This window comes from Aplysia californica, unplaced genomic scaffold (genome assembly GCF_000002075.1).
Source record: "Aplysia californica isolate F4 #8 unplaced genomic scaffold, AplCal3.0 scaffold00371, whole genome shotgun sequence".
Taxonomy (NCBI): domain Eukaryota; kingdom Metazoa; phylum Mollusca; class Gastropoda; order Aplysiida; family Aplysiidae; genus Aplysia; species Aplysia californica.
In genome coordinates, this window is record NW_004797641.1 from 204,900 (window position 1) to 215,068 (window position 10,169).

Sequence of the window (10,169 nt, forward strand, 5' to 3'; positions counted from 1 at the left end):
ACAAACTTCTATAAATTAATTGTAAATACAAAGAGCATTCATTTATACTTTCCTAAATGACAAAGCGTCAAACGAAGTGCCGTTCTAGAGTATGGATCCTTTCCATGTATAATTTCGTAAGTCCCTTTTTCTCTCGCCGTAAATAGATAGAAACCAATTGTGTGTCTACCAAGGTGCGGTGAGCGATGCATTTCTCCCTCTTTGTTAGACAACGCCCCTAATAAATGGCCACCAGAAGGCTCAAGATTGAAGAGATGCATCATGCACGGACTCCAAGACGTGGGAAAGACCACGGAGACAGGTCAGTCACGCCTCGGATGTCCGCCCTCCGGCTTGCGTCCACTTTATTGGCTAGCCACGACCGCTCCAACTTGGCACAAGAGCTCAGAAGCGCGGACGGGCAGGGCAAGCAAGCCACCAAGCGGCGGGAGAGACGAGAACAGTAGTAGAAGGAGACCGTCACAGGAACGCAGACACGCACACACACACGCACGCCAGTGTCTCTCTCTCTCTCTCTCTCTCTCTGTCTGGAAGGAAGGAAGGAACCAGCTCTTGGGCCTGTCATTGCAACCCAGAAACATCTTTACGGAGACCCGTGAGCAAGGATCTTTCCTGAACGCCCGCCACTGCTAAGTTGTGCCCATTTTTGAGAAAACCATCCAAGTACGTGAGCATAAAGTAATAATGTTATGTGTTATTTAGTTTTATTTGTTTTCTCCTTTTTGTTTATCTTTGTTTGTTTTACGGGGAAAGGGGGGGGGGCGACCTTCCCTTTAATTTTCTTGGGCCTTTCACGACTAAGCTGTGCCCTGTCCATTTTGTGAATGCCATTTAGTACATGAGCATAAATTTATATATATGCGTTGTTTTGTCAAATTTGTTTACTTATTTTTGCATGCACATCCTGCTTGCTTCACGTTTTTCTTTTTCAACCTTCCTCTTTATTTTTCTGGATCCCACTCCCCCCACCCCCACCCCCAATGTTAATTAATGCCCATTTCGATAAAGCCTGCCAAGTACGTGAGCACAAGAGACTATTTATTTTATGTTCTTTTGTTTAATATGTGTCTTCTTTTTTAATTGCACCTTTGTTTTACGTTTTCAATTTTTTTAACCTTTCTCTTTATTTCCAATCCAGCTTACGTTTATAAGTTTAAACTTAATGGCATAATGTAAGCGATAGGACTTTGATATGAAGGCTAATTTGACTTGCGTTTAATTTTCCTTCAGTATCAAAATACACATTTCTGGCAGTGAAGACCTAGGATGAAAAGTCGTATTTTTCTCCTCTCTGGGATTCTGTCTGGTAATGAAAAAAATATAATAAATAAATATAAAAAACAGTCAAACATACAGCAACATTAATTTTTTTTAAATGTTAAACCACAGTCAATGATTTGTATTTATCTAAAAAAAAAAAACCATTTTTGATGAAAAAGAACTAAGCCTCTAAAGTGAAGTTACTTCTTGATTACTTGGGTTTTCCTTTCATATTTTTGTGTCTGGAACAAGATTTTCAAAATTTGGACATACGAAACACACTTTCGTTCTCAGCATTTCAATGCTATATTTGGTCACAGTAGAGGAAGACATTAAAGAAAGAGTTGAGAGTTGTGTGTAATATTCTTTATTAAGGTGAAAGTCGCACTTTTAGATAAAGATCTTTTTCTTAAGTTCCCGATCATAGTGCATTTGAATTAGATTAGGGGCAATTACTTTTATAATCATTGCAGGTATTATTCTAAAAAGCATCATCATCATCATCATCATCATCATCATCATCATCATCATCATCATCATCATCATCATCATCATCGTTATCATCATCATCATTTGCCCACTGCTTTGTATTTCTCTCTCTCTCTCTCTCTCTCTCTCTCTCTCTCTCTCTCTCGCTTTCTCTCTCTCCGATAGTTTAAAATCACATTTCTTTAAGGGCTTCTCCATTTCACTCACAAAAATCAACCTCAACGTAAAGCTTTTCTTTTTCCTTAGAGAGATAAAGACTCAGCCAATTATAATTGCTGAACTGCCACCTAGGGCTCTCACGTGAATAATGAAGAATAAAGTTTAATCGAAAATGAAAAAAAAGAACACCAGAAACTGCGACACAGGAGCAAAATAATTATTGATAAAATTATGCTTTCGAGCTTTAGCTAGTATTTCTTTTGAACTTTTCTCTTCTAAAGTCAGGCGATTTTTTAAAGAAGTACCGTCGTGCATAAATGGGCGTGTCTTTGTTGTCCCCGGAACACAAGTCAAGACAAGCACAGGAATTGATGATAGGATTTCTTCTCGTGGGATTTGTTTTCTGCAGGCATTTTTTTTAAAACCAAAAAGCTGAGAATCCGATTTCGGTCTCTGTCTCGTGAGACAATGAATCGGTAGCTGAGATCCTTGGCCGTTTTTTCATCTCTTCACCATAAAGCAAATGGGAAGTGATCATTTTCTAAATAAGGAATGTTTGAATTATAGTGGCGTGCCTCTAACGGATGTAACGCCGTATGCCCCCGTAGAGACTTGAAATGTTGGTTTGGAATGAGCAGACCAACCAACAGAGTCAATGTGAAGTTTAATTAGCTTTCAAAATGATGCTTGACTAAAAGTAAGTACTTAACCTATTATGATAACGAATAATAATATCAACGTAATGCTATTTTTTTTCTATAACAAGGGTCCCAGTCTCCAATTACCCTGGCGGGGGGGGGGGGGGGGGGGGGGCGGTGTACTGGCTAGTAGAATCAATGTGTGCCCTTGTGGAATCAAGTATTCAACAAAAATAAACGATTCCAGTGTTTCAGAAGGAAATTATTACTGGTCAAATATTCTCAGTCTGTATGAATAGCAGTCTAGAACAGAACGGTTTTTAAGAGCATAACTTGTCAACGTTTTATGAAGCAAGAAAAGAATATCATAATATAAATACAGAAAGCCAACACGCTAAAAACTAGACCACTGGATCCCAACAAAGTCGACAACCTTTTAAGCATCGAAGTTACACTTAAGTTATAGGGAAGGTTCCTGTGTGGGACAATCATGCACAAGCTGATACTAAATTATGTTTTCTCTTTAAAATTGTATATTATGCTTTATCAAAAAGGTTGTACATTATTTGCAATTGTTAAATCAGCAGGGTTTTTTCTACTTTATTGATTAACAGAAGATCCGTCTGAATGTATTGATAAGGGCTTTGAATTTGTGTCGTTTTTACAGTTCTATGACAGCTTCTGTCAAACAGTTTGTCTTTACTTCTGCTAAGTTATGAGGAATGTGAAAAAAGAGACTCTTAATTCAGCTGGTATGACACACCTTTGAATGCTGTTAAAAGGTACTAAATCATTTCGAAATATCTATTTCAACGTCATCAGATTAGTCCAAAAAAAAAAGCAGGAGGTCGCTTTCTCAGAAGGAAAAGTTATATCTGCTAAGTACCTTGTTTTGATAAATTTGACGTAAAAAACATTGTTTCACATGTCAAGCTTTTTTAATGCAATTCTTTCAATATGTTGAGAACGACTCAGAATAAGCTTACAATTTTGATAGAGAAAATACAGAACTAAATTGATTTCTGGTCTCAATGTCTTAGTATCTCAAAACGGACAAATAAATGTCAGATAGTACTTTGTAATTCTGAGATAGATCTAGCGATGTGTTTTGTTTTTTTTGTGTGTTTTTTTTGTATCAAGATTTCATTATCAAACAATTCGTCTCCTTTGTAGTGGATAAGCGCTTTGTCGTCGCACGTAGAAGAAATGAGTACAGTTTTGTGGGTGGTTGGCGGGTGGTCTAGTGTGACTTACTCCTTCTTTCCAATCAGACATCCATCTTCCTGATCTCTCCTTCTTCGGCATATTTATGGTGATGTGATCATGCCTTCACAGTATCCGCTAACAAAAGGTGTTCGAATCTCTCTGGGAAAAGTCTTTCCACCTTTATGTTTGAATGTAGTCCGTGTTGTAGGTGTTGAGTGCTTTGCCGTCTCACGCAGAGGACCCGAGTTCGATTCCCACGTAGGAAACAACTTTATCGAGTATCTCGACGCTTATTTTCCACTAGGATGTTGTATCCCTCCCTGCACGAGTTTCCTAACAGACATGGTCGAATCCCACTACGTCCTAAATTATCTAAATTGTGCCGATGGAGCCGTATAAACATATAGAGAAATCTACATTTAAATACTAATGTATAACAATGTGAAATCATTCACATCACGGGTATGCCGGCGGGTCGGTGGAGGGCGCCAGTGGAAGGTCCTACTTCACTACTTTCCCTCTGGTGTTCCTGTCTGTTTGTCTGTCTTACTTTTACCCCAGTACTAAATGGCCAATATTGTGCCGATGTGCTTCTCTTTACTCAAACAAAACAAATAAACAAACAGAAAAACAAACAAACGGGTTGGGCGTGACAGATGAACCAGGAGTAGGCCAGTCGTATTATTACCTAGATTGTGACACTGAAGATGTAAAACATTGAATGATCATTTTGAAGAAACAATAATCCAGTTGCGAGGTCAGGAAAAGCCAATAAACGGTTTACGTTTCTTAAATCTCAACAGTGGACTTGTTTCTTATTGTGGGAATTCTTATTTCAGTGTACCTTATCGTTATTTTAAAAAAAAATTACAATGACAAGAGCAGCCTTTTTTTATCTTATGATGAGAAACTCACTCTAGCCACCCACACATACTCACATGGAGTGACATAATATGAACATACTCAGGCAAACGCGCTCACCCACTCCCCACCCATCCCCTTCACCCATCCCCCCCCCCTCTCTCTCTCTCTCTCTCTCTCTCTCTCTCTCTCTCCATCTCTCTCTCTCTCTCTCTCTCTCTCTCTCTCTCTATCTATATATATATATATATATATATATATATATATATATCTCTCTTTCTCCCTCTCTCACCCTTATCTATCTATCTATCTATCTATCTATCTATCTATCTATCTATCTATCTATCTATCTATCTATCTATCTATCTATCTATCTATCTATCTATCTATCTATCTATCTATTTCTCTCTTCCCTTCTTTGTCAGTGTTTTTCTCTCTTTCTCAACCCTGGTCTTACTTCCCTTTTCCTCTCTTACATTCGCTCTATCACCTTTTATCTCTCTTCTCCATTTCTTCCCTTTCTCTCTCTGACCCCCCGCCCCCTTTCTTCTTCTTATTCTCTTATGTTGCTCTCGTCTGCCCCCTTTATCTCACTCTATCTCCCTACTCTCTCGGTCTCCCTGTGTCTGACCGATTCTGTCTGTCTCTTCCCTCCCCCCCCCCCGTCTCTTTCTCTCTCTCTCTCTCTCTCTCTCTCTCTCTCTCTCTCTCTCTCTCTCTCTCTCTCTCTCTCTCTCTCTCTCTCTCTCTCTCTCACTCTCCCCCCCCCTCTCTCCTTCAGATGAAAATAATATGATACATTTTCTCTCTTTCCAGAAACGTACCAACCATGCATAAACTGTGCCTGCTATCTCTCCTTCTTGCAGCTGTTGCAGTATCTTCAGGTAAGATTAGGTTGAACGGTTATTCACTTGCTGCATTTTCTATAACTATTTTTTTTTAGTTTTAGGAGTAGTCATACAGTCAATGACATAGTAAGATTCAAACCATTTCGCCCCGGGAGATATTATATCATCATGAAAAGTTGTATCACTTGGAATATGCAGTGCCACTCACAGCAGGTTGAGCATATCATATGTGAGGCAACGCGGTGGAATCAGGCTCTCGTCAAAATAAACAAAATGAAGAAATTTGCATTTTTCCGGAAGTTTGTGAATTTTTATCAAATTTTTGTTTTTTGGCTCATCACCTTTTCTGCCAATTAAAGAATTCATTTCTGTGTGGATTTTTCTGAAAAAAAGTTGATTAAAGGGACAAAAAATGTAAATTTTCAGTTACCACGGACTCTTAAGCTAAGGAAATAACTAATCTTTGGCGGCCATTTTCTCACTAATTCTACCTCTGAAAACAGGTGACCCCACCTCCTTCTTTCGCAAAAATCTCGACCTGTATTCAAGGTAAATGGATATTTTTTCATCCAAATAAAGGCAAGTGAACAAGCTTTAAGGTGATACCAATACTTCTACATGCCCAAAAATTGACGAGAGCCTGATTCCACCACGCTGCCTCACAAATCGAATTGGGAGTGTCTCTTCAGCTTTGAAGTTGGGTGCTGTTTTGGGCGTTTCGTGTCTGTTATATGCATTGTGTTGCTTTAGGCGTGTCCTTCAGATTTGAAAGTGCTGTTTCGGTTTAATTGTGTCGTTTCGGTCTGAGTACGTCGTGTCGTGTTATTTGAGAATGTCGTATCAGTTTGCCTGTGCCGTGTCAGTTTGGGTACGTCGTGTCGTATTAATTTGAGAATGTCGTATCAGTTTGCATGTGACGTGTCGGTTTGAGTGTGCCCTGTCGGCTCCTTTATGACGTTTGGGTTCAAATGTGTCAGGTCTGCTTGAGTCTTTCGTTTCGGGTTTAGAAAATCATTTCGTGTAAAGTACAAAGGAATCTGTCCAATACGACCACCCTTTGTGAAGAAAAAAAAGTGGTCAGGTGGCTCTCGTGGTCTAGAGGTTATCGTGTTCTCCTCTCATTCAATAGGTGCCCGGTTCGAATCCGGACAAAGATAGAAACTTTTCTCCTCTAAAATGTTCTCCTTTCACCTCCTTTCCTGCTCTCTAACAATGTTTTGTCTGCTTTCGTCTCCACTATTTGCGCCCACCCCCCACCCTTTGCCCCATCATCTGGGCTCCTGACTCTCTCTCTCTCTCTCTCTCTCTCTCTCTCTCTCTCTCTCTCTCTCTCTGTTTCTGTCTCTGTCTCTGTCCCTGTCTCTCTCTCTCTCTCTCTCTCTCTGTCTCTCTCTCTCTCTCTCTCTCTCTCTCTCTCTCTCTCTCTCTCTCTCTGCAGCCTTCCCACTGCTACTCATTGGCTCCTTCTTACTGCTGTCTTCCAGCAACACCCCTGATTTTATACTAGGTATGATCTAACACCTAGCTTTCTCAGATCAGGGCAAAAAATGTTGGAGGTCCCATGTACAAGTTGCGCACGTCAAGGATCCCTCGGCGGTCCAAAATAGATAAGAGTAGGCTTCAGCCCCCACCCAGGCGAAAATTCAAAATTTCTTCCACACTGAAAATGTCTACTGTGTACCCCGCGCTAATGTGGCCTTATGCAGTTGCGAACACCGTACAACACAAAAAAGTTGTTACCTTGACCCGCGTAATTAGAATATTAGAAGAGAAAAAAACTCCAGGTAGGAAGTAGGAAGTAGACGTTTCTAAAGGTGATTGTCTTGTAAAGGTGAGCCTTCGAGCAGGTTCGGCTTAACACTATGTAGATTACAGTCACCACATTATCCAGCTTAAGCCCTAGAAATGGATGCGTGACTGACACCCAGAAAAGTAAAGAACTATTCTCTGACTGACTTGACATGACACGACATGACATGACACGACACAAGCCCAGCGTTACGATTTATTCGGCCTCGGCTGTCGTATACGAAAACGCCGTCGTGTCATCCGACCAGCATCGATAAGACAAAGAAGCTGTACGCAAATCCCTACCATTCTTCAACGTCCTCCTGGCCAAGGAAGAGATTGCCGAGGGAACCTGTCATGACGTGACCCTGTAAGATGATGGACCATGATCGAAAGAAGAAATATATCTGACATGCTAAGCCATGAATTCTTGGAGGCAATACGTTGTCACAAAATGAAAGACACGTGATAGGCAGCAGTCGATAAATGTGTGTCAGTGTGTCTACTAATGGTTTCGTCAACTATTGCATAATTTTTAATCTTTACATATAAAGCGAAAGATTTATAAATGATTTATATTCGTAGTTGTAGGTGTTTTACGGCCACATCGACACAATTTAGATGATTTCATTTTGCTGTCGAGATGCTCCCACTATGCCTGCCAAGGCCAACCAACCACTCACACACAAAAAGACATTCATACACTTACACTTGCACACGCACACACACACACTCGCACACACACACACACACACACACACACACACACACACACACACACACACACACACACACACACACACACATATATATACACACACATACGCACACACATACACATAAACATACACACACACACACGCATACAAACACACATATTGTCTGATCCAACCGCCCTTTTTTTCAATTACGTCAGTGCAGTCGATTCATCACCATCATTTATGCTGTGGAGACTGAAAAGAAAGAGGACGAAATAAATATCATGAAAAAGAGAAAGAAAGAGAGAGAGAGAGAGAGAGAGAGAGAGAGAGAGAGAGAGAGAGAGAGAGGGGGGGGGAGATAATGAGAGAGAGAGAGAAAGACAATTAGATTATACATAAGCACTCATACACACACACTCACACAAACACACACACACACACACACACACACACACACACACACACACACACACACACACACACACATCCACACACTTACAAACATAGACACACAATAACACAGACACGCACACAGACACACACAAAAAATACACGCACAAAACACACACTCAGAGAGCTATAAAATTATAATCTGTCAAATGCAATCTGTTACTATTATTATTATCATAATTATTATTACTATTATTACTGTTATTATTATTGATATTATTAATATCATTATTACTATTTTCATAATTATTATCGTTATTATTAGTAGTATTGTTGCCGTTTTTGTTTTTGTTGTTGTTGTGATTATCATTATCATTATTATTGTGATCTAAAAGCTGATTCTGAAACAATTCTCCATTTTCTCTTTCGGTGTTGCAGCACAGAAGATTCGCCTGTTCTCCCCCACCAGTAAGTATCTTTTGCTTAATTTTGGCGAAAGAGTTTTACGGCTCTTGCAACACAACTATATGTCACATAAGTGTCCAAGATTAGAGGTATTACCACAAAATAACACACGAAGAAAAGAAGCAGAGGTAAGGAAGACAGAAGATAGATAAAAAAAAAAGCAGGCAGAGCAAACCACAGCAGTGTCCACTCACCACACAAAGTTGGTCTATCTTTTTTATATCGCTCCAGAAAAAGAAAAGGAAAGAAGGTGGAGTCGGTGGTGTAGTGGTTAGGCTACCAGACCCGTAATCGTGACATTGCGGGTTCGGGAGTTCGAGCCTCAGCTCGGTTCGACGTTGTGTCCTTGGGAAAGACACTTTAAACGAAAGTCTGATTATTTTGGCTCCGTTCTTTCGGAGATGGACCCTACACTCGGAGGTCCTGCCTCTTAAATAACCTCCTACTGTTGATAGGGACATTAAACCCATACCATTTCAACATTTTTTTTTTCAAAAGGAAATAAAATACAACGACGTAGTAAGCCAGCTGTAGAGAAATAATATACACGTCGCCATATGTGAAACAGTGTGGTGGAATCAGGCTCTCGTCACAATAATCAAAGTGAAGAAACTGGCATTTTTCCGCAGGTTTGTGAATTTTTATCAAATTTTTGTTTTTTTGTTCAACACCATGCCCATTAAAGAACTCATTTCTGTGTGGATTTTTCTGAAAATTTTTGATTAAAGGCACACAAAAAATGTAAATTTTCAGTTACAACGGACTCTTAAGCTAAGGAAATAACTTATCTTTGGCGGCCATTTCTCACTAATTTTACCTCTGAAAACAGGTGACCCCCACCTCCTTCATTCGCAAATATCTTGACTTGTATTCAAGATAAATATATATTTTTTCAATCCAAGTAAAGACAAGTTAACAAGCTTTAAGATGACACCAATAACTCAACATGCCCAAAAATTGACGAGAGCCTGATTCCACCACACTGCCTCACATATTGAATATCTGGTGTTTACGAGTAAACATCCCACCCAGGATAACACTGGGGGGGGGGGGGTCTCAGCTACCTGCTAGAGGTTTATTAATGCGTACTGGACACTTACGTATAATTTTAGTTTCATTCGAATAGAAATGGTGGACAGATATTTTTTTATTTCGCTTTAAACTACCTTTTTATAATATTTTTTACAGGGGGGGGGGGACGAGCCCACTAACTCGCTAAGAGCTTGCCTGTCTGGGGCTAGAATGATAGAGCGCCTGCACAAAAGTGTCAGTTTTTTCGCTGAATTGAGTAATTGAAACGAAAATGGGCTTAACGATAAGGATTTCCAAGAAGCACACAGCAATGTTCAACACCCTCCCCCCCC

At 39.9% G+C, this 10,169-nt stretch overlaps 1 protein-coding gene across 1 annotated transcript in view; it reads left to right on the top strand.

Annotated features, from left to right (window-relative positions):
- Nucleotides 1-390: 390 nt before the first annotated feature.
- Nucleotides 391-10,169, top strand: part of LOC101862128 — a 12,479-nt gene continuing 2,700 nt past the window's right edge. The window contains exons 1-3 of the mRNA XM_013085408.2: nt 391-663; nt 5,430-5,497; nt 8,779-8,808. Coding sequence (XP_012940862.1) covers nt 5,443-5,497; nt 8,779-8,808 — 85 coding nt within the window. The 5' untranslated portion in view covers nt 391-663; nt 5,430-5,442. The remainder of the gene's footprint in view (nt 664-5,429; nt 5,498-8,778; nt 8,809-10,169) is intronic.